At 43.5% G+C, this 25,756-nt stretch overlaps 1 protein-coding gene across 1 annotated transcript in view; it reads right to left on the bottom strand.

Moving 5' to 3' along the window:
• efcc1 (EF-hand and coiled-coil domain containing 1) overlaps positions 1 to 20,894 on the bottom strand; it is a 28,915-nt gene extending 8,021 nt beyond the window's left edge. The window contains exons 1-3 of the mRNA XM_079242632.1: positions 20,133 to 20,894; positions 18,578 to 19,005; positions 3,364 to 3,521 (exon numbers count right to left, since the gene is read on the bottom strand). Coding sequence (XP_079098758.1) covers positions 3,364 to 3,521; positions 18,578 to 19,005; positions 20,133 to 20,795 — 1,249 coding nt within the window. The 5' untranslated portion in view covers positions 20,796 to 20,894. The remainder of the gene's footprint in view (positions 1 to 3,363; positions 3,522 to 18,577; positions 19,006 to 20,132) is intronic.
• Positions 20,895 to 25,756: the final 4,862 nt, after the last annotated feature.

The raw sequence follows: 25,756 nt of genomic DNA, 5'->3' as shown, positions 1-25,756 counted from the left end.
GAACACACCATCATCACCAGTATAACCATCACATCCTCCCTTTACCTGGAAGTTTGAGGTTTAGCTCTCAGGTCTGTTATTTTAACTCCTTGTTTTAACTCACTTTTTGCAAATTTACAACAAAAATTTCTATGACCATTTTAAAAAATTCATTTCAATGAAAAAATCTTTTTCTTTGGGATCGGAGTCATACAAAGGTTGGAGTGGACCCTGTTGTGTTCCAAATGTTATCGTAAACACATTGAGCTGACCTTCTAAATTTGCCACATATAAGCCCCCGGTGAAAAATTTGACAGTCTATGGTCTCCATTGACTCGAATGCAAAAATCACTTTATAGTGCCACCCAGACAGAAAAAACAAAATAATTATTTGGGTCCCGAACGTCTACTTTGGGCCCTGCGGTGGACTGGTGCCCTATCCAGGGTGTTCCCTGCCTATTGTGCAATGATTGCTGGAAAAAACTCCAGCTTCCCCACAACCCTTAACGATTAAAATAAGCGATCCAGAAAATGACTGACTGTCTCATGTCTACTTTGACGTAGAACTACGAAATTAGGCAAGACAAGCAAAAAAGTCAATCAAACACACATTGCCATGGGATTGAGGATCGGGATGTCCACCATATTGGAGTTTATCCCCATTTTGTCCATCATTCCATTCATCTTCTGCCGCTTATCCGGGTCGGTTTGCGGGGGCAGCAGCCTAAGCAGGGAAGCCCAGACTTCCCTCTCCCCAGCCACATTTGCCAACTCTGCGGGGGGATCCCAAGATGTTTTCAGGTCAGCCGAGAGATATAATCCCTCCAGCGTGTCCTGGGTCTTCCCCGGGGTCTCCTCCCGCAGGGACGTGCCCAAAACACCTCACCAAGGACGCATCCTGACCAGATGCCCGAGCCACCTCAACTGGTTCCTCTCGATATGGAGGAGCAACGGCTCTACTCTGATCTCCTCCCGGATGACTGAGCTCCTCACCCTATCTCTAAGGGTGAGCCCGGCCACCCTGGGGAGGAAACTCATTTCAGCCGCCTGTATACGAGATCTCATTCTTTCGGTCACGACCCACAGCTCATGACCATAGGTGAGGGTAGGAACGTAGATCGACTGGTAAATCGAGAGCTTCGCCTTTTGGCTCAGCTCCTTCTTCACCACAACAGACCGGCGCAGAGTCCGCATTACTGCAGACGCCTCACCGAACCGTCTGTTGATCTCACGCTCCATCCTTCCCTCACTTGTAAACAAGACCCCAAGATATTTGAACTCCTCCGCTTGAGGCAGGACCTGACTCCTGACCCAGAGAGGCAATCCACCCTATTCTGGCTGAGGACCATGGTCTCCTATTTGGAGGTACTGATTCTCATGCCAGCCACTTCACAATCGACTGTGAATTGCTCAAGCGAGCGCTGGAGATCACAACCAAAGCAGAGACCAAATCCTGAGGTCAATAAACCGGATCTCCTTTACTCCTTGGCTGCGGCTAGAAATTCTGTCTATTAAAGTTATTAATGGAATCAGTGATAAAGAGAAGAATCCAAAGCTCACTGAAAACGAATCTGACTTACTGCTGGCAATGCGGATCAAGTTCTGACACCTGCCATACAGGGACCAGACAGCTCGTACAAAGGGGTCCTGGATTATCACCCAACGGAGCCCCCGCGGGACACGGTCGAACGCCTTTTCCAAGTCCGCAAAGCACACACCAGTTGGATAAACTCCTCTCGCCCCTCCAGGACTTCAAAGAGGGTATAGAGCTGGTCCACTTTTCCACGACTAGGATAAAAACCGCACTGCTTCACCACAATCCGAGATTTCTACTACTCGATGGACCCTCCTCTACAAAACCCCTGAACAGACCTTACCAGGGAGGCTGAGGAGAGTGGTCAACCCGTAGTTGGAGCACAACCTCCGGTCCACCAGTCCAGAGGAACTGTCCCTGATGTCCACGCTATGCTGCAGTCAAGACAACCCCACCGCATTCAGTTTTAAGAAACTTTGGGCAGATCTCATCCACCCCTGGGGCCTTAAGAAGCTTTTTAACAACCTCAGCAACCTCAGCCCCAGAGATAGGAGAGTCCACCCCTGAGTCCCCCAGCTCTGCTTCCTCACCAGAAGACGTGTTGGTAGGATTGACAAGGTCTTCGAAGTAGTAGTCCCTCCACCGACTGACAATGTCCAGAGTTTAGGTCAGCAGCTCCCCATCTCCACTGTACACAGTATTAGCGAACAACTGCTTCCCCTTCTTGAATTGCCAGATGGTGGACCAGAATCAGCTTGAAGCTGTCCAGAAATCGTTCTCCATGGACTCGCCAAACTCCTAAGCCGCATCCGGCTTAGCCTGTCGATACCTATCAGTTACCTCCAGAGTCCCTCAGGCCAAAAATGCCTGATAGGACTCCTTCAGCCTGACGACATCCCTCACTGCTGGTGTCCACCAACGACTTCTGGGATAACCGCCACGACAGGTTACACGGACACAGCTCTAGCTGGCCACCTCAACAATAAAGACACGGAACACAGCCCATTCGGACTCAATGTCCCCCGCCTCACTCTGAACATGGTTGAAGTTCTGCTGGAGGTGGGAGTTGAAGCTCGCTCTGATGGGAGACTTTGGCAGACGTTTCCAGCAGTCCTTCATGACACGTTTGGGCCTGCCAGATCTGACCGGCTTCTTCCCCCACCATCTGAGCCAATTCACCACCAGGTGGTGATCAATTGAAGCTCCGCCCCCCTCTTCACCCGAGTGTCCAAGGTATGTGTCCACAGGTATGTGGCCGCAGGTCCGACGATATGATTACAAAGTCGATCATCGAACTGCGGCCCAGAGAGTCCTGATGCCAGGTGTACATATGAACACTTTTATGTTCAAACATGATATTTGTGGTGGGTTCAGAGGGGGGGAGACCATGCCCCCCAATCTCTCCCCTTTATGTCTATTTTTGATACCGTTTACACGCATTGTATTTGAAAAAACTAGTGTGAGGGCATTCATACGACTGACTCCAAATTTAACGGGAAGCTTTGTGACTCGTTTGGACCAAGCCGTGTTGAAATCTATTTAATAAGTCAAACATGTTACCATGGCAACCCACAGGAAAAGGATTCATGCTATGAAACAAGGTTTACTCTTATCTGCATGGAATTACATGGGATCTGCCCCAAAATTGATAACATTTATATTTGTTACCACATTACAGTGTGCTGAGTTAAGCTAAATAGGTGTATGAGATGGTGGCCAAGAGGTCCTGACCCAATGGATGATGCTTGTGGTTTTAATATGCTGTATTTAAATTGCATTTAAATTAAATTGGTATAATTTGGGCTAAAGTCATCTGTAGATAGTGACTTTTCAGGGAAAAGACGTCTCACTCTTGTCCGGGGTGGTCACAGCTCGCCCTGTTGGGGATCGGCGGTCATGTTGGGCGTCCGACCAGCACCTGTGGCTCATCCTGCTGCTGACGCTCGGCTGATGCTCCGCCCCACCGCCGCTGCTGCTGCTGGGGAGCCGGAGCTTCGACTCTTCTGTCCTGCAACAAAGTACCAAAAGCTCAGATTTCACTTCCTCTGCAAACATAAGCTGACAGGCTCAAACTAAAATTCATATCTGCAAAAAGGAGAGAAGCTGATTCCAAACCAGCTCCAAACATGAAGGAGAAAGTATCATGTAACACAAGCAAGCATGTTACTGCACATGTATGACTGCCATGATGATTTTATGGAGGCGTGTGATGCTGTGTGCCAGACCTGGGAGGCGTAATTGAAGCCAGACGTCGTGTCTTTAAGGCACTACAGTAAAGTGGGTCAATGGCAAAATCAAGCTTTCGGTTTGCAGGATTTTAGTTTGCAACGTTTTAAGTTTTATCTGCAGCTGAAAACGTGTAATTCTGTTTTTCTGTGTGTCTCAGTGAGATTCGGGAATTTGCCCAGGATAAGAAGCTGGGGGCTGCAGCCTGGGTGGATCAATGGGTTTGTAATGGTTTGAATTTTCTAGGTTTCTTCTGCTCTTTTGTGTTGGGGGAAATCCGATAGGGGGCCTTCATAAATCACCGCCTAAGTGTTTCCAGATGATGATGTCTTGCCAGAAAAAAAGAAAATCTGACTTTGGAAAAAAATCCCAGAGAGCTCATGCTTGTATCCTGCTGGCAGGAGAAAGCAGGGCAACCATACGTTGCGCCTTCTGAGTGAAACGTGACCAAAAGTCGGTAACTACATTGGGTTTCAGGCAATCAATCAGACCTGTGTTTAAGTTACGACAGAGGAAAAAAAGAGGTTGTTTCATGAGGGTCAGCAGCTGTTAGACCAACATGGACGTGAACACTGGTTGCTGTGGAAACACTGCTTTCAGGAATGAGACGGCTTGTTCTCATGCAGGCTTGAGTGTGACGGTCGGAGACGAGCTGCAGCTCTGTCTCATGAAACTCTGAAAAGAAAGAGAATTACTTTCTGGACGTGTGATTTGTTTTCCACTATTAAAGTTGTTTTTATCCTTGAAAGAGTTGAGGAAAGGAAAGAGTCCAAACAGACATTCTGGATGCTGCTTCGACTTGGAAACACACAGCAGACACAACTTTCACTTCCCAAAAGACATTTTTTACTTGTTGATAATCTGCAGAATTAGTTTATGGAATATTAAAACAGGGGAGCAAAACCGGCCCACAAGAGGGTCCAGCCTGGTCCGAGGTCTGAATTTAGTTAATCTGAAAATAATATTGATTATATTCACAAATTTAATAAAAGTAACTGTAATCTGGTTGTTTGTCTCTGTGTGGCCCTGTGATGGACTGGCGAGCTGTCCAGGGTGTATCCCGCCTTTCGCCCAAAGACTGCTGGGATAGGCTGGATTCTGGTCTGGATTCTAGTCTGGTTTCTGGTCTGGTCGCTGGTCTGGTCACTGGTCTGGTTTCTGGTCTGGTTTCTGGTCTGGTCGCTGGTCTGGTCACTGGTCTGGTTTCTGGTCTGGTCACTGGTCTGGTTTCTGGTCTGGTCACTGGTCTGGTCACTGGTCTGGTTTCTGGTCTGGTCGCTGGTCTGGTCTCTGGTCTGGTCACTGGTCTGGTTTCTGGTCTGGTCGCTGGTCTGGTCACTGGTCTGGTTTCTGGTCTGGTCGCTGGTCTGGTCTCTGGTCTGGTGACTGGTCTGGTTTCTGGTCTGGTCGCTGGTCTGGTCACTGGTCTGGTTTCTGGTCTGGTCGCTGGTCTGGTCACTGGTCTGGTTTCTGGTCTGGTCACTGGTCTGGTTTCTGGTCTGGTCGCTGGTCTGGTCTCTGGTCTGGTCTCTGGTCTGGTCTCTGCTCTGGTCGCTGGTCTGGTCTCTGCTCTGGTCACTGGTCTGGTTTCTGGTCTGGTCACTGGTCTGGTCTCTGGACTGTATTCTGTTTTAGTCTCTGGTCTGGACTGTATTCTGGTCTGGTTTTTCTCATCCAGATGTTTATTTGCTTCAAACTCTGAAACAGTGAGTCTGTTGGACTGCAGTTGTCTTGGTGACAAAGACACATAAAGTTGCGTTTCGTCTGCATAACTGTGATAATTGATGTTAAAGTTCTGAAGTATTTAACCCAAAGGGAGCAGATAGAAGCTGAACAGAGGAGGTCCAAGGACTGATCCCTGAGGGACCTCCTCAGGGATCAGTCATGGCTACTCGTTCAGATTCATAGCTGTCGATAGTAACTCCAGCCTTGTAAATAGAAGGCGGTGGATCATTCAGCTTGCTGTTTTGAAATGGAGGAGCATCCACACTCTGACCCATGAGAGGGAGGAAAATAGCCAAGAAAAAATAAAAAATAAGCATGAGAAAAAGGAAGGTCTACATGGGTGTGTAGTTTCACAGTGGTGTACTCCAGGGTATATGCGGGTATACGCGGGTATACGTGGGTATACAGAGTATACAGAGTATACTGACTTCTTTTTCACTCAGCATTGAGTAAACCCACTTCTAAACCACCTATGATGCTGCTCTTACAATTACAAACATCCCTACACATGTATCTGTGTCGCCCAGCAGCTCAGCTACCTACTGGTGCAGTTAGCCATCAGCTGCGTTAACTTTAGCTTAACATAGACATAATAAAGATGTATGTATATATGTCTATGAGCCTGTTTCTCACTAGTCTGTGTGCCAGTTTTGGTTTAATCATCTCAAAGGTCTTCCTCCCTGAAACCCTGATAAGAACAGAAGTTATGTGACAATGAGCAAACATTCTGATGGATTTTGGGGTAAACTAAGTACAGTATTCTTACATGTCAATTTTTCTGGGACAGCGCTTTTCTGGGCTACTTTCTCCTTCTTTTTTATTTTAAAAAAAAGGAAAAAAAATTGAGAGTATTTCCACTTCCTCTTCTGCACCACTGGTGTAGCGTTTACCAGATGGAGACAGTTGATGAGGGACGTTAGAACTGAGGCGGAGGTTGCAGCTTTCTGCTGGACAGCTAAGTTCATTCAGTCTAACAGTGAAGTTTATTTTGGTGTTATGTTAGAAACAGGACAGGTAGTCCAGCAGCTGCTTTATCCTCCCGTTTGAGTTGCATCATTTACTGTTACGGCTGTATAAAACAGCAGAGATGCTAATCAGTTAGCCTACAGTGGAAAAGCTCTGTTGCAGCCGTTTGCTGTTACTCTTCACAGAAGTCATGCCAGCAGGATACCGTGCTGCTTTCACATGGATTTTCCCAGAGTTTTTCCTCATGTTTCATCGTTTATTTCAGATGATTTGTCAAGGTGAGTGGGGGTTTATGTCCTCCCTCTGGTCCCAGTATTCCACACATTGACATTAGCCGTTAGCAGTAGCGTGGTACTAAGTACATGGAGCTACCAATACTTATCTGCATCACTAACGAAATAGATTCAGGTATTGTTCTGCACCTCATCACCTGACAGGACTCTTCAACTTGTACAAGACATTGACATTTTCCCATGTGAGTCTTCCACAGCTTCAGTGGCGTCATAATGCACTTAAACAGCGAGGCGCCTGATGTGACTACTCATTTAATTAGCAGCAATTCTCACAGACTAAAGCTTTAGACATCTTAAACATGATGTACTTGTACTTCTTTATAGTAAAACATTATTTACAGGTGACAATGTTGGTATTTGACCCACCGGAGACCAGAAGCTCCTGGATCTGGAACCTGGACTAAGATGAGTCGGACCCCTCCTGGGCTACAGCAAGTAATATTTTCAAAAAGAAGGTTGAAGTTGGTTTGTTAACATCAGTTTCTGTGTTGATTGATAAAAAGTTCCAGGGCAGGTAAAATTATCTAGACCTTATTTTATCTGAACGTCTTGTATAAAAATGTCGTCTTTCATAAACGTCAGACTGTGGAGACGCACGCAGGACAGATGTGTAAGCAGTTTTAATGAGCATCACCAGCGTAGCAAACAACACAAAATACACGGTGATAGGGTGAAGGCCTGGCGAGGAAATGACAAGACTACGAAGGGAAACGCAGGTGCTACACATGAGGATAGCGAGCAGAAAACAGCTCATCTCCATGCGGGACGGGCCGGAGAATCCTGGCGAATGTGGCGTTGGTCGATGACACTGAACATACCAGAGGAGGAGCAGCCAGTCTACTTTCTGCTCATTTTTCATTCTTGTATTTAGAGGACTTTTTGCTTGTTTGATTCAAGAATTAATTCAATAAATCTAACAAACAAAGCTTCATACTTTAATGTGAAACTGTAGGAAACGTGTGTGTGATGTGGAATCCGTCATACTGACGATGACCCAACGGAGGATGTGAAAACTTCATGGTCGCTGCTTTCCCCTTTTCCTTCATGTGTTGCATGTCTCCCCTGAGGGTGTGAGGGTGTGTCTGGCAGGTTTTCTAGCTTTTCCCCGATGCAGCTGCTTCCCATCAGCTCATCACTTTAGCTCCACCCGGTTGCCAGATCGCTGTTCATTCAGGCAACACTCGACCAAACCAAGAAAACACTCCTTCCTGTCCGGGTCTGGCTGTTATTCCTTTAATCCGTTTATTCTCTGTGTTCACATCCTGTCAGCTGCTGTCATACAGCACTTGGATCACACAATTCCTCTGCAATAGCTTCAGCAGCATACCAATAAACTTTTTCTGCTTTCATTCATTTTCCCTTTAAAAAACAGCCTTAGAAAACAAGCTGGGGCATTTCCTTTGGAAGCTGAAATGCTTCCATTTCAATAAAAAAGCTAATTGAAATAAACTTAAATTATCTTCATCTGGAATTTCAGTACAAACCTAAAAAAACACTAATGCTGTGTAAAATGTAACTAAAAGCAGGATCTTGTCAGGTCATCTCATCTGATAACGATAAACAACATTTCAGATGATAAAACAGACATTTTACCATCAGATGAAAAATATCAGCTGATTGAGAATCTGATGCAGCAACATGTCTGTAAAATGGTGGAACAGGAAAAATAAAAGGCTGGAAAAGTACAAATCAGAAACAATTGGAGGAGAATTTGAGGTCAGTAACATGACGGGAATAAAAGGAGCATTTCAGAGAGGCAGAGTCTCTCAGATGGAAAGATGGACAGATTCACCAATATGAGACAAACTGGGTTTAAAAGTTGTGAAATAATTTAGGCAGAATGTTCCTTACAGTTTGAAGAGCCCACAATTTACAGTTTATAAAATCCTCAGAAGATTCAGAGAATCTGAAGGAATCTCTGTATGGCTGGGACAAGGCTCCAGAAACACTGTTATCTTTTCTGGACCAAAGCTCATTTAAAATGGTCTGAGGTAAAGCTGGAAAACTGGATGGAAATGTGAAATTCTTTGTGGAAAACATGGACAGAGTGTCCAGCAGACTAGAGAGGAGAAGGAGCTTGTGTTGGTAATATAATCATATCTTAGTTTAGCCCAGTTTTTCCTCAGTTCTGGTCCTCAGGACCCCCAATGATTTACAGGCAACACACTTCAACACACTTGATTCCGATTCATGAACTTCCTCATCAAGGGTTGCCTCTAAAACATGCAGGGCAGTGGATCCTGAAGACTGGAACAGAAGCACTGGTTTGGCCTCAATGGTAAATGTTACCAGAACCTTCTTTCTTAGTTACTGTTGCTAATATATGATTGGTCAGTGGCAGTTCTGGGGCGGGGCTTAGCGAAGGGTAATTTCAGACAGCTTTCCAGCCTTACATTTAGAGGATGAAACATCTGATATATCAGACATTAACTGGTCAGCCTGACGTTCTGGTTCAGTCTCTTTACCAGTAAACTGTAATGGGATTTATTGGTACTCATGTCAGTACTTTGGAAGTACATGTTCGCAGACATAAGAAGGTTATCAGAAGGTCAAAAGAGATTCAGAATGAGCTGAAAATTATGAAAAGTAAATGTGGCTGAAAGTAAAAAGACACGATGTGAATAAAAAAGCTCTGTGACTGTTTGATGCTGACATCCACATCAGAATATTCCAGCTTGAACTTTAGTTAATTTTAGTTAACTTCTTTAGCCTTAGCAGACGTGGATAAAACTGTACATGACATTGTTTGTTGTGCTGTCAGGGGGAACAGGGGAGGGGGGTCTAATGAATGTAATCCTGTATTCAATTAGCAGGAGTTAAAAGTTTTTTCATGCTTGTGGGAGTTAGTTCAGCTGTTTGCCGTTAGATCTGAGACACCCAGAATCCTCTCTGTGTTTACCACAGCTCGGCTCTTTCCACGAACAAAGCAGCCGTCAGCTTTCAGCCCCCCCACAGCAAGAGTTTCCTCTTTCAGGTGTCATCAGTCAGGGACGGGCTCCCGTCTCTGTAAAACCTCAGCTTAAACCTGCAGTTTGCAGCATGACGGAGACGGGAAGAGGTCCTGTGTTCAGAGCTTAATAACGAAATTATCTGGGGTTGCATCTGCACAATGACCTGGCTTCTGGGACACAAATGTAACATCCTCAGTCAGGTGATTATTGTTCAGCGCTGGCTCAGGGCTTGAGTCAGAAACCACAAATGCATTTATAAAGGGAGGTTAGCCTCTCAGAGGCAAAAAAAAAACAAAAAACATGAAACCCTGCAGTCAGAGTATTAAAAATCCAAACATGGTGGGTGGCTTGAGTTTATGAGAGATTCACTGTAAAAATGAAGAGTTGAATAGACATCTGTGAACTCTTTCAGCTGGTAACAAGTGTTGAATTCAGCTTCTAAGTTTGTTCCACCCAACAGTTTTAAGTCAGACTTTATTTAGTTTCTTTAAATAAAGTAAATTAAGTCTGAATCACTCTCAGGAAAAGTCAAAATAAAAGATTAAAATGGCTCCAAATAAAATATCTTATTTATGTAAGAGAAACGTGAAGGTCCAGAGGGTAAGAATTACTGCCATCTAGTGGTAAAGATGGGAGAAGCGGAATTGGGAATGTACGGTGGCCAGCAGTGGCCAAACTTTTTCCAGAAAGTCAGACTTTATTTAGTTTCTTTAAATAAAGTAAATTAAGTCTGAATCAATCTCAGGGAAAGTCAAAATAAAAGATAAAAATGGCTCCAAATGAAATATCTTATTTCTCTTCGAGAGACGTGACGGTCCAGAGTGTAAGAATTACTGCCATCTAGTCGTAAAGATGGGCGTAGCAGAATTGGGAATGTACGGTGGCCGCCAGCGGCCAAACTTCTTCCAGATATGTTTTCATGTCACGCAGCCATGACTGCACTGAAGGAAACTACATGTGTAACGTCTTCTTCTATGGTGCTTTAAAAGGTGTTACTTGTCCCAAACAGTGCTCTAGCTCGCATCAAACAAAACTGCGTCTGCAGTTTTAAAGCTTGTTTGTCCATTCAGAGACACCGTAGGGAAATATGGTGACAGCTGCATATATATGGAGCCACAGCGAAGAAATATAAACTCTTCATTCTGAGAGAATAAAAATCATAATTTTTAGTCGCCATTAGACTTTACTAACGCTGCTGCTTAATATTCACATTATACTTGTTTTCTTTATTTTTTTTTTTTAATTAACCTTCATTAAAAAAATCAAACAACTACTTAATAATAAAGGACAAATAAAAAATAGTTGATGCTTTATATTTGTTTAATATGAGAATAATAATGAAGCAAAAAGGACTGAAATAAAACCTTCACAACAGATAAAAACCGAATCCCATTTCTATCCTCAGCCCCTCCCCCTCTGTTACACACATTCAAGTTAGGGAGGGGCTATTTGAATTATATTATGGACAAATGGGAGGGGCTAAGGTTGAGGGGTATAAAAAACTTCCGTCTTTTTTATTTGTCCTGGCAAAGAAAGAACCGAAGGAAAGCTGGACTGTTGTTCACACAGCTGACTCCCTGCTAACCATTAGTCACTGCACAGTACTGCGTTTTATACATAGACTGTAAACAGAAAGATGGGCAGAGCCTCCGTGACGTCCCCCATAGGTTTCTGAAGAGCTGAATTGAAGCTCGGTGGGCGGTTCCTACCATCACCATCTTGACAGGGGCATGCGTGTCGTCTCGCCTGGAAAATACAAATATGAGCAAAGAAGTAGAGCTGAGAGAGGGGCTGTGAGCGTTATGGTGGATGATTGACATCAAGCGAACTCTGACCTGCCTGTAGCTAAGAGCTAACTGAGCTAACTCAGAGATACCAGGAGCTAACCAGCTGACGGAGGTAAGCGGGCTAAAGCCAAGTCATGTTGGTAAGCAGCTAAAAACCGTGGTTGTTCTGCGTTCTTCTTACTTGAAGCGGGAGATCGGGTAGCTGTCAATCAAAAGGACACGCCCCTAAATATGCCGAATTGACCAATCACAAGGAAGTACTTCTGCGTAGTGGTCTTTGTGTAGCCAGTATGATGTCAGGCCTGAAGAGGTGTGTGTCGAGCCTCTGCAAACCTGCGCCTATAGTGGTCACAGCGTAACTGGCCTGACATAGACGCAGTGTGGGTATAAACCGTCCTCTTGTGGTGATGGGTTTCTCTCTGTACGTTCCTACACACACTTTGGCTCCAACATGTAACTGATGGGAGGTGGAGTTAGGAGGACGTACCCTCCTGGTTTACAGCAAGTATTTCCTGTATTTCCACGCTTCTGCAGTTTCCTCCACTTTTTATCCATATCTGGATGAAATAACATCCCAGAAGAAGAGTTCCACCACAGAAGAAGAGCTGGAAATGAGTTTAAAGACAGTGGGACGGAGTTGTGTCCCTGAAAAGCAGCTTCCTCTTCAGTAAAACTTCTGGAACTTTCTTCACTTCGGCTCCATGAATGTTTGAGCAGATAACGTCCACATGTTGCTTCATGCTTTATTGCAGGTTTTTCTCATTTTCAAGCAGTTATTTACTTTCATATCCAGTAAAATCCTTCATATCTTCCTGAGTTACTGGAACACGGCAGCACCTGTAGCGATGCTTCCACCTCTGATGGAGCTTTATTCTCACACCAACATGGTTTCACACACAGTTTGTTCCGGAGAAATAATCTGTTCTCCTTGAGTTTGTTAGTTTCCAGCAGAAACCCCAGAAAGGAGGGTTTCAGAGGTTTTGAGTGGGATTCATAAGAAAAGTGCTTTAGATGAACTTCAGTCCTTGTGTGATGTATTTCTGCTGATGTGAGCGTGTCTCCAAACCAGTGACAAGAGGTGTGTTTCAATTACACAAAGAATTACCCAAAAACTAAATATCGCAATTAAAAAAACGCTAATAGAAACATATATATTCCGAAAAAAGTCTCAAATATCGCTAAAAGGTTTTTAAGCTCTCGTGAGGTGGATTTTCAGACATTTTGATGTAGAAATATATCGTAAAAATCTAATGGAATGACACTTTTGTCCCTGAATGTCCCTGAATGTGACGTGGAGGGTCCTGACCAGTTCATTTCCGGTAAAGATGGCGCGGCGCGGAACAAATAACAGTAAATTTCAGAGTTTTAGAAAAGAAACTGTGGGAGAAAAATGTAAAAAATCCATATCAAATTCCCAAAATTACGCTGCATGCATACTTTGCACAAAATATTACTTTCGTAAAATCTTGTGAGAGAAACTAAATGTTACAACACTTGAGGCTAATTCGCTTAACACTCTTCAATGGAAACACCCACAAATTATAATTGCTGTTTGTCGAAACTTACAAATATTGCTTTTATTTTGCAAAAAAATGTGATGGAAACGGAGCTACTGAGTTCACTGGAAACTAGTCTACTGGGCAACATTGGGTTTGAAGCCTGAGCATCGAGGCAGAAGCAGCAGCAGTGCGTCCCGGCCATGAATGGCACCTGCTCCACACAATGCTGAGGCAGATAAATGCACTCTGAGACCCTCCTCTCGCCTCTGCTCTCAGGCACCATGCAGGGAGCATGAAAAGGCTGGGAGATTATGCCTCCCCTGGGGCCTGCCTTCAGAGGGCCATGGGTTAGAGGCATGCCGAGAAGACGTCTGCTGGCCTGCATGTGAAACCAAAAAGGGGTTTTAAACTTGCACACATGTCAGTGCATGTGATACATTTGCTCTCAAGGAATCACTGCGGTACACAGCGAGACATCTGGGATAGCTCAACTGAAGAAGCGCTGGACGAAACGTGGACAAGTTCACTTTTAATGAGGGTGTTTGACTCCAGAAAGGTAAGCTGAAAGATGAACAAAGCCATTCCTCTCTGGCAGAACACGTCTGTCATTTCATGAACAGTTTAGTGTTTGTCTCTTCCTCCAGATGGCCGGCTGTTCTCCTCCTCATCCTTTTGTGGCCCTGCTTCCTACTGTCTGATACTCCTGACCCTCGCAGCTCTGTATCGCCTGACTAAAGTCGCCTTTATGTTTCATAGGTAAAAAGAAAAGCAGAGCCAAAGGTAAAGCGATTCGTGGCTCACAGCAGGCGTTGCTCCGACATGGCTCCGGGCCTGGATTCTGTTCCACATCACGTTACGCAACAACTCCTACACATCCAGCGTTTCATACTGTTAAACAGAGAGATGTCGAGGCTGAACCTGTCTGGCTAAAGTTTACCGGGCTGCTGCTACGCAACGTGGACTAAACACCCCGCCAACAGGACCATCACTTCAACCTGACTTCTGCTGGGAAGTTGGTGGAAAGTGGACATAGGAATCATGAAAACAGAGATGAGAATCAACATGCAACTCTGGACGTTTGGCCTCTTTGCAGATGTCAATACGGTGGTGCAAGATGGTGATGTGGACACCCACAGTCACTCAGTGGACCATGCAGCTCATATAAGAGGACATGTTTGGACTTGACCAGAGGTGGAATGGTAAAATTTAATGTCTTTGATTACCTTCAATATTTAATTCATGTCACTGTAAAGTTGTGGAATTGCCGTTTGTAACATGTATGTTCATCAAAGCAATTCATACTAGCTGTGAAATGTTAGCAACATTTTCCAAAATGTCGCCTTTTTTAGCAATATTAAAGGGCAGCATGGCTTTACCAACCACGCTGTCTGAATGCTCACCATGTTGCACCATGTCCTGGTTGCATTTAATCTGTCGATTAAACACTGCAGTGATCGTGGACTGTCGGGAAGATGGAGCTAGCCTGTTTGTCAAGGTCTTTTTTTTTTCCCAGCTGGGAAAACTGCAGTTGATGGTTGTGTTTTAAGTGCAAATGGAAACTTGTTGCATTGCCTCGTTTAGTTAATGAGTCTTAAAACAAATGTGGAACGAGAAAAAAAAAGACAAATGAAAATTATTGCATCTAGCAAACTTATTGCGCACATTTTTTCTTATTGTGCGATTAATTAACTTATTGCTTATTGCCACAGGCCTACAGCCTGGTACAAAATACATTTTCGGTTTAATAGGTCAGGTTTACCTTCATGACAACTTTGGGGGAGTTGAATTTTTTTCTAACTCTTCCGTTTAAAAGCAATTTACTCTCTCAATTCGGCATATTTAGGGGCGTGTCCTTTTGATTGACAGGTAACCAATCTCCCGCTTCAAGTTAGAAAAACGTAGAACAACCGCGGATTTTAGCCGGTTAACAACGTGACTTAGCTTTAGTCCGCTTACTTCCGTTAGCTGGTTAGCTACTGTTAGCTCCAGGTTAGCTCGGTTAGCTCTTAGCTAAAGGCAGCTTGCTTGATGTCAATTATGCACCATGACACTCACAGCCCCCCTCTCAGCTCCACCTCTTTGCCCATATTTGTATTTTCCAGGCGAGACGAAACGGCTTGACGCTGTCAAGATGGTGATGGTAGGAACCGCCCACTGAGCTTCAGTTCAGCTCTTCAGAAACCTACGGGTGACGTCATGGAGGCTCCGCCCATCTCTTTGTTTACAGGCTACGGTTTAGCTCCCCTAGTGGTCAAAAGTTACACAGCGTCTTTTTTCCCATTACTTCTGTTAAAAAATGTAATTTTACTTTTCCAAAGTCCTTCCTGGTCCTTGTTCCATGCGTCCCACTTATTAACCTGAAAAGCAGTGTGAGAGGTCAGACCTTCACGGAGCAGCTCATATCCACTTATACAGGGATTCCAGCCGATGTTCTCGTCATACATTCATTTCATAAGGATACGCTTTTATTCTGATGATGAACCCACAGTGCTTTGGCTATACTGCGGTGTTTGTTGAATGTTTATATCTTCATCTGTTTCCAAAGCGCTTGTAATTTTCCAGGATCCACAGCTTCTGGATCACCGAGATTCAGGAGCACTTTGATTAATCTCGTTGTTATGTCACATCAAGCTCCAGGTTTCAAGTTACAGCCAATTGTTTCAGCCGACCTCTGACATGCCACTCCATCCGCATGACACTGGAGAGTTATCGGAGGAATGTTTAAAACATCCCAGTCACTAAGTACTAAATAAACGAATAAAAGTGGATAAAAAAGAAACACTTATGTTGCGGAGATCTTACAACCCAGCAGCTCATGTGGGACTTGGCTTCTAACCGAGTTGCTGGATGAGATGTGGATGAGGCTTTCAGTCAGGAACGTCACGGGTTTGGTTGCTAAGGTCTGTAGGACACGGCAGTATTGTTCTTTTGGGGGCTCAGAGAGAAAGAGGTGAGCAGAGACTGATGGGAACAGTCAGTCTGTTGAGGTTCTCACTCAATAGAGCTCTCACCCGCTTTTGTGGTGTTGAATTATTTACCATTACGGCATCAATAGATGACAGTGAAAAGACTTTGGAACTCAGTCTGCATAGATTAGTAGAGTTTAGGGTTAAAGGGAGGGTACACTTGTGGTTCCTGAATACCATTTAGGATGATCTAAATGCAGGTAGTAGTCACCTAAATCATATATGTGTGGTGCATGACTCTGTTGTAGACTCCATAACTGTATCATGTCGAGGTTACAAGCGCTCAGACATCTGATATAGAAGAAAAACAGACCTGCAGACACAGATTACATGTTCAGAACAGAGACAACTGACACAGAGATAAACACTAAACCAACAGCTTTGTACTTTGAAAGTCCAATTACACCCTTACTTCCACCTAAATGAATAGTTCCCAACAGTAGCGGCAGTCCTGCCACACACGAAGCCCGCCCAATAAACCTAAACACAACAGGGATGAAAACTGGAATAGTAAACCACATCAAGCTTTCAAAATGGCACAGCCCAGCTCCCCAGGCTAAAAGCCAGAGGTAAACAGAGTCGTTTCATAGAGCTGGAGAAGGAGCTACAAGTCATTATGGCTGACTTTAACCACAGAGGCTCCTCTCATGTAATAACCTGCCAAAGCAAGCCTTTATTTCCCGTCACGGGCCTGACAGACAGGCTTGTTTTGGGCTAATCTAACAGGTGATTGGCCCTCATGGAGAGGTGCATGCCCAGTTTAAATCCTCCAGCCTGAATTCTACATGACAAAAAGTTACAACAAGACGTCTTTTAATTCCTTCATCTGCAGTCTGGTGAATAATTATCACTAACTTTGTCTTTACTTCAGCAAAATAACTCTCGTTTCCACCAGGGTAATGTTCGGAGGCATGCCTTTATGCTGATCTGTAGCCAGCAATGTTTTACCTGCAACAGCACCAAGGTCTCCATTAAAAATGACTTTACAGGTCAGTTCTCCCATAAATACGAACTATGGTATCCTGTAAACTACCACCAAGCTAAAGCTGAAACCGTTCCTTAACCGTTATTCAGTCACTAAGATAACTAAAGCTTATTATCCGCTTCTAGCAGTTGCTAAATTTACTTTCTCATCTCTTACATACGTTAGCATGGTTGTTAGCCAACACATCCAGCAGGAGTTAAACGTTCGCTTCCCTGTTCATTCTCAGAAATGGACATAAAAAGAAGCAGAGCAGTAAACGGAGGTGTTCGGAGAGAATGGCTGTGTCCGAATGTCCACTCTGTTCCATAAAACCTCGTTTACCACACAGGGCTGCGCTACGTAGTCAACTCATTCTGTTGGCGATTCGGACATGAAGCTGGCTAGTTTCTCCTCGTCGCAGATCACGTGGCTACTGACTGGCACCATGGCAACCACTGCGCTTTGTTCCAAATCCAATCCAAAATTATGTGAAAAAAAAATTGTGTTTTATTCTTCATTTGTTGTATATTTATTCAACAATTAACGACATAAAATGAACTGTTTATATTTTTTTCTTGACCTGCTTTCACATTTATGTCACTTGCGCCACTTTGAGCTCCTGCCCGCAATGCATTGTGGTCGATATTGACCCGTCTAGTGACTATCGATGCTCACTATTATTCAAGATGCGTTGTGGGTAATTTTGAGTGCTCTATTTTTTTTCTGTCTGGACATTCAGACACTGCAAAAAGTTTTAACATGTCTCAACTTCTTCTTCGTGGTTGCTTTTGTGGGTTCCCCGTCAGCTACTGCTCAACACTGCCACCATGGTTTCTGGTGATACTGCAGTGTTTGTTCATGGTAGGACCAGAAGGATGGAGAGGGTCTTGACTGCAGACTGGAGAATTAGGCGGGGCTGCATGTCCAACCCCGCCCCCTCAACATTTTGATTGGATTAACCCTAACCCTGACACTAACCCTAACCATGCCCATTTGATATCCAACTCTGTCCAATTTCCAGGCCCGCTCCATTCTCCAGGCTGCAGCCGGGGGTTATTGGAAGGACGCCAGAGGGAAATAATCCAGGTGCCATGAAATAAAAGTCCAGTCTGGCAGCTCTTTCCAACCAGTCACTGAACCAGCTGAATTTAATCAGCTGCAGGTAGACGAGCCTGTTGGTGAAAACACCGGTTCCAAACACCGGTAGATCCAAAAACATGGCAGGACTTTTTACTTCATGGCACCTGGATTCCACACCTCTGAAGGACGCAGAAGACAGATGAAACTCCCAACATCTGTCTGGAGTCCAGAGCATTAATGGGAACTGAAAGGGTTAAAATGATGGGACCTTTACAACCTAAAGCAGGGAAAAGGAAAAACACTTGGATGTGTAAAAGTGAATTTGTGTTCCACAACAGCATTTCCTCCATGTTGCATCATCTGAACAGGAAGCGTCCTGCGTTCGCCAGTACAACGAAATATTCAGCTTGTTCAAAGCAAATAACCCGAAGCAGCAAGTTCAGGATGTGTAAATGCTGATGGACGTGTCCAGCTTGGTCAGCACTTCAACAGAAGACAAACCAGGTGTTATTAAAACCTTCACCAGCTTGGTTGCCAGCAGCTGGACGTCTTTGTTCCGTATCATGGCAATAAAATAAAGCAGCGTGGGTTTTGTGCTGGGTTTTACCTGTAGTAGACGAGCTCTGCCTCCAGCTGGAGAATGTGCCTCTGCAGCACCGGAACATGACTGGCCTTCGCTTCCAGCTCTTTCACTTTGCCAAGTCCAGTGAGCAGCGCCTGCCTGGCCTCCTCCACCTTCCTCCTCATGGCCACCTGCTCCCTCTTCAGAGCCCGAGTGCAGTCCTCCAGAGCCGCCACTGTCTCTTTAGAGCTCCACAGTTCCTGTTCCAGTCTGAGATTACACAGCATGGCTTCCTCCACCTGCCGGTCTCTGGATCCACGCAGCAGGTCCAGCTCATGGATCAGGTTCTGCAGGCTCTGCAGGTTGCTTTGCAGGCTGGACTTGGACAGACTGTTCTGGACAGTTTGTCTTGGCTGGGACACCAAGCGTCCTTCCTCTGGTTTGTATCTGGAGTGGCTTTTCCACAGTCCTACCTGGAGGGAAGAGGAACAGGTGACCTGAGGAGGGAAGATCTTCTCATCTGACACAATAAAAGCAGGTCCAACCAGGGTTTAATTACAGAAGGAGAAGGAAACATGGATCATAGCCTCTAGCCCACCACATGGTCCAGTCTGGACGAATTCAGTAAACATGAGAGCAATATAAGAGACACAAACTACAATTTTATCAATAAAAGGAGCAAACATTTGCCTAAAAGTAAACATAGTAATTAAAATGGGTCACAATGTTATAAAATATGACATTAATGTATAAAAATTTACATTTTTAAATAGAATTATTTCTGTATTTCAAGTCTTTATAACTAGTATCTTCATTTAATGTTTCATAATTTATTAATTTTTTTAATTGAACTTTGTTGTCTATAAAATTATATTTTTAAACATTAAAAAAATGTATATATTATAGCAATTGGAGTATCCCTGCTTTAGTCAATCTATGGGAAGTTTCCAGGTATTATATAGGTTTACAATCCAGCCACAAAGTAGCAGAAGTAAATGGAAATAAGTAAAAAAAAAAAAGAAGTGAAAATATGTAAATAGTTTCTGTTGTGTGTTTGTTTCAATGCAAATAGTTTTCAAACTAGACTTCAGAGGCATCCCACAGGGATCTGTAACCTGCCCACTTCCTTTTCTTTCATATGAATGAATTCCTGATGTTGAGATGCAGCAGTGTGTTTAAACATGAACCTGTCTGCAAACCTCAGACTCACATTTAGCAAAAACAGTCAGAATATTTTTCTTGCACTGTAAATATTTCTGTTTGTTTCAGTGCCAATATCTTTTCCTCTGAAAGTTAAGACTTGAGAGAATGATGTGCAGATGAGAAAAAGCCTGTATATCTGTGTTATTTCTACAAAGTCCTGTTAGTAATAAAGAAAACATCATGTCTGCATGCTGAGTAAAGGGTCAGATTCTGCAGGATGGTTCAGGTTGAGATGAAAACCAGGTGGACAAAAGAAGTTTTAAGGGTTAATCAAGATGCTTTACTTTTCATGTCTCGCCAGTGTGTGTGTGTTTGTGATTTTTGCTTTTAAATGTCCTGGCAGCAGTCTGGGGAAAACAAAACCTGGCAACCCACACCTCCAAGACGTCTTGCTCACCTGCAGAGCCAGACAGCGGGCATCGCTGCTCTGAAGCGCGGCTCTCATGTCCTCGATCAGCTCCCTCAAACTTGCATTCTCATCCTCCAGTTTGCCTATCCGGTCCTCTGCTTCCTCCAGGGCCACGATCTCCTCGTAGCACTCCCTGGTGCAGGAGCCGAGCCTGCAGCCGGAGGCGTGTCGCTGCTCCGGGGACGGAGAGGAGCAGCCGCTGGCTCCCACCGACAGCAGCTTCTCTCTCCGCTTCAGAGGGCTCCTCAGGCGGATCTGGGTCTCGATGTGCTCGCTGTCCTTCCCCACCAGCAGCCGGCCCTTCTCATACGGACAGCCCGCCTTGGTGCTGAAGTATCCACACAGTTTGGCGTGGAAGTGTCTGAAGCTGAGCTCGCTGGGCACATTATCCAAAACTCCCACGCATTCCGTGTCCTCCGAGTCCTGGTTCAGTCCCAAAACTTCGCACAGGACGCTGAAGTCCTCCGCGGGGACTTTGCCAGTCCCCTGGTAATCCAGGTGGTGGAAAATCTCCTGCAGATATTGATCTAATCCGGTGGCTAAAACTATGATCTCGTTCTCCACCCCTCGGTCCAGTCCGTAGTGGTAAGCCAGGGTGCTGACGATCCACTGCGTCCTGCGCGCCGGACGGCTGTACGGATCATCCATCATCACGCAGCAGCATGTCCACAAAGGCAGCAGTCACTGTGCTCCTCCTGCAGCATCCTGCAACACTTTCTACTTCCCCTAAAGCGAGCTGGGTCTGCGGACTGGGAGCTGCTGGGAGCTGGAACTGGGAATAGGGCTGGAGATGGAGCTGAAGCTGACTGGCGGAGCCAGAAACGAGGCGTGTTAAAGATTTGAAATAAGCACTGCCCCCAAATCCTCAAGCAGGGGTCCCAACCTGTGGAACACACACACACACACACACACACACGCTCCCAGACTGACCGTTTTCCTGCCTGGATGGAGTAATTACCACCAGGTGTGTAAACTTTTGCCATCCACTTGGTTCAGACCTGGTTAAGATGGAAGATGCCCAGGAGACTAATAAGCTCTGCAGCAGAAGCTGTGCTGCTACTTTCAGCTGCAGAATGTTTTAGTTTGGACTGTTTTCAGGGTAAATCAAGTTTTTTTTCTTCTTCTGTTTCACCCAGAAGATCATTAAAACCTGTTATTTTGTCCCGTCTGCAGAAACCAGTCCTGTTTACAGCGTCTTTCACCCTCTTTAGCCCATTCCAAACTGCTGGTTCCCAGCCAAGCTGTATCTGGCTCAGTTTATTGATCATTAGAGTAAAACTCACAGCCTCACCCCTTAAAACGTTTTTGCTTTTGTGACAAATTAATACAGGTTGAGAATAATGTTTTGAAGCCAAACCTTTAAGTCTGAATATTCTTGATATTAAAATATGAATGAATGCCTAAAGCATTTAATCAAAGCAGCTTTTATATTTTGCATCCACCGGAACAGCTTCTGTTGCATCTTTGCAACTTTGCAGTCTCCTGATGATGGATAAGAGATAATCATAATGAACAAGGTCTTATGTCAAGTGACAGGAAGTCGTTTGGTCACATTAAAGGCATCACGCAAAGAACCTTGCTTCTTTCTGTTCTGTTCTGTTATTTTTATTTTGTTTTATCCTCTACAACAACGAACTTGTTAAAGTGTTTATCTTCTTTTGTTCTTCACTCATTGTAAGCCTTGTTGTTCAGTTGTTTTCAGTTAATGTGTTCATTTTGAAATGCGCCTTAATTTCACTTACATCAGGATACAAAATAAAATGAAATATAATGAAATTAAATTAAATAAATTAAAATAAATTATGGTAAAACAAAACAAAATTAAATTAAATTAAACAAAAATTAAAATATAAAATAAAATAAAAATAAAAATAAAAATAAAATAAAATAAAATAAAATAAAATAAAATAAAATAAAATAAAATAAAATAAAATTTCCGTTACCATTTTAACTAAAAAATATCAAGTTTGCTCATCGCGCATATTTACTTACGCATACGCATACGTCATTCCGTCACTCCCGCGGTTGCCATGGCGACGCGCTGTTGTTTGGCTTCCGGTCAGCATCGAGCCTTTACAATAACACAACAGTGACCAGACGAAGTAACTATGAAATAAAAAGCTTTTGCAGCCTCTGGAGTTAATCTCCACTTAAAGTGAAAGAAGAAAGGTATGTTTGGCGTAAAATAACCGCATTTATAACAACTTCCGGGAAGATTTAAAATGACCGGAAGGTTTCAGGCTAAGCTAGCCTCATTTCTGGTTAAACTGGTTTAAACATCATGTCTGTGGTTTAACAGCAGGTTTAACTGGATACGATTAAAATTCTTTTAAATTTACAATAAAAATTGTAAAACATGATTAAATCAACTTAGATTGTTCACATGAACTGTCAAAATAAAGTTTGAAAGGATTTTGTTGTTAGTTCCTCAGATTGAAAGACAAAATAATATTTGGTTCCTGTCAAACAACTTCTTCATGAGTGTTTATTATTATTATTATTATTATTATTATTATTATTATTATTATTATTATTACTATTCCCTTTCATTTTATTAGTTGCTTTTTTATGGCTATAACAGACTTAAAAAAACAAACAAAAAACAATGTAAATTATATAATCAAAACTTCTGATTATGACACTTGAGTGTATTAATTTCATATCACAACAACATGCTCAGTTCCAGCCATTCTATTCTATTCTATTCTATTCTATTCTATTCTATTCATTTCATTCTATTCTATTCTGTTCTATTCTATTTCATTTCATTTCATTTCTATTCTATTCTATTCTATTCTATTCTATTCTATTCTATTCTATTCTATCCTATTCTATTCTAGTCATTTAGCAGACGCTTTTATCCAAAGCGACTTACATATGAGTGAGAACAACACAAGCACCAAATCAAACAGTAGAGGACATCGTAGGAAGGTGCTAGTGGACTGTCCAGTTGGATGCAGGTCCTTCCATGAAGTGCTACAGGTTTTTTTTTTTCTCCCTTCCCACCCTATAATATTATCCATGATAAAATACAAAGAATAAAAAGCTAGGCTAAGTTCTCCAGCTCCACAGACAAATATCAGTGTGTTCATACGAATCCATTCATAATGAATAGTCAATTACTGACTCAGTTAAAGCAACATCCCAGCATCCCAACCAAACTTTGTTTCAGTCCTCCATCCCGAGCATACGGGAAGAATCAGGACTCGGCTCAGAGATGGCAGCCATCTACATGGACCAGTTGGCATGAGGATAGGAGACCAAAAGGCATCACAAACCTCCCATAATTCAGATTCACACTTATAATCAATACCCCATTTCCCCCCAAAAAATGTAAATTATATTAATGGTAAAACAGAATTGATTGATCTGTAAATCTTATTAAGCCACATTTTACTCTCAATAATTTATTATCATTTTCTGCAGTCTTGGTTGTAAATTTTGGTGAAAAATGTGAAGGATAACTGTGAAATACAGCCCTCCTAGAGAGAGAGAAAATGTAATAACAATGGAAATAAAAAAAAACAACATCAATATTTAATTCTATTTATAATCTTAACAGTGAATTAATTCAATTTAATACTTAAAGTAAAATTAAAACTGAAAGAATAAACTGTGAAGTTTTCTTTACTTTGTGACCGCTGCTGTTTCTGTCATACTGGTGACTTATTGCATCATATTCAGGATGATTCCTACGTTGTTTGGCTGGACATGATGGTGGAATGACTCACGCTGACTCTGCTCCTGTGGCTGACCACCATGAGGTTTGGTCCAATAGGACATCTTACTGTCCACGACCCTCAACCATGCAACAGCATGAAGCACCTGCAACGACCAGTCAGCTGTCTGAGAAAGCTTCAGCCTCTCCACTGGTTTCACTTAGTTTTGATTTCATTCATTTTTTTTAGAAAAATGCCCAACAAAAATAACAGAAATCGCTTTTCTGTTATTTTTGTTAGGCTTTCTTTCTCAAAAATGAATTAAATCAAAGAAAGAAGAAGAAAAATGTAATGTTAGCTGCACCTTTTTTTACAATATCATCCTAAACACAAACCATAATACACAATAAAACCAAACTATTATTAATCATTTAGTCATTCATCCATTTTCTTAACAACTTAGTTCCATTCAGGGAAAGCTGGGGTCTAGCCCAGCTGTCACTGGGCGAGAGGCAGGTACACCTGGACAGGTTGCCAGTCCATCACAGGGCCATAACAAGTCATTATACACAATATACATGCACTGTTGCTTCAGATTTTATATCTGTCAATGAATAAATCCAGCTTTCCAACACAGAACTGCTCTTGTTTCAGAAAATAGTGGCTACTGGTCTGTATTGGTCGTGTCTCAAGGAAGCATGTTGTTAACAGAAGATGAAATCTGTTGTGTGGAGTGAAAAGTAAAAACATTCACGCACGCACCAGGAAAAAAGTCCCATGCTTAATCTTTCATGTGTTTTTTTTTTAGCAGTCTTTTCCGTGAAATCGTGTGATGTCAGACTCCACAGCCAGCATGTCAGAGACGAGTCTTTGTGCTTCACAGCCAAACTGTGATGCTGAAGATGTCGCCAAAATAAGACGGGACGACGACCGAGACTTAACAAACAGCTCAAGTTCAGCTGATGATGTGACAGCACAAACAGATGACGACTCCCATTACGTCACGTGGACAGTTTATGTGGCTCTAGCTATTCCACAAGGTGAGTTTGGGCTTATTTCAATTAAATCAGGGTGGAAGAGTGTGGAAATAATTTTGCATGATACACTCATTGCCCACTTCATCAGCTCCACCTGTTCAGCTTCCTGCTAAAGCCTGTTTCACCCAGCCAATCACATGGCAGCATGTAGTCATGCAGACATGGCGAAGATGATATGCTGGAGGTCAAACTTAGCATCAGAATGAGGAAGATTTACTGAGATTTTCACACACAAGCATCTCCAGGGTTTCCAGAGAAGGTCTGAAGAAGAGCAGCAGCTGTCTGGACCAGAACCAGCAGAAGACCACACCGGGTTCCCTCCTGTCAGTAAGAACAAGAAACTGAGGCTACAATTCACACAGACTCACCAGAACTGGACAATAGAAGATGGAGAAACTGGAACAGGAGAGTCTCATGATGATGAGGTGGAACGGGAGATTCTCATCATGATGAGGTGGAACGGGAGATTCTCATCATGATGAGGTGGAACGGGAGATTCTCATCATGATGAGATGGAACGGGAGATTCTCATCGTGATGAGGTGGAACGGGAGATTCTCATCATGATGAGATGGAACGGGAGATTCTCATGGTGATGAGGTGGAACGGGAGATTCTCATGGTGATGAGGTGGAACGGGAGATTCTCATCATGATGAGATGGAACGGGAGATTCTCATGGTGATGAGGTGGAACGGGAGAGTCTCATGGTGATGAGGTGGAACGGGAGATTCTCATGGTGATGAGGTGGAACGGGAGAGTCTCATCATGATGAGGTGGAACGGGAGATTCTCATGGTGATGAGGTGGAACGGGAGATTCTCATGGTGATGAGGTGGAACGGGAGATTCTCATGGTGATGAGGTGGAACGGGAGATTCTCATGGTGATGAGATGGAACGGGAGATTCTCATGGTGATG

The sequence above is a fragment of the Telmatherina bonti genome (assembly GCF_933228915.1).
Source record: "Telmatherina bonti genome assembly, chromosome: 6".
Classification (NCBI taxonomy): Eukaryota; Metazoa; Chordata; class Actinopteri; order Atheriniformes; family Telmatherinidae; genus Telmatherina; species Telmatherina bonti.
The sequence above is the reverse complement of the archived record's forward strand: the minus strand, read 5'-3'. Positions and strand labels throughout refer to the sequence as shown.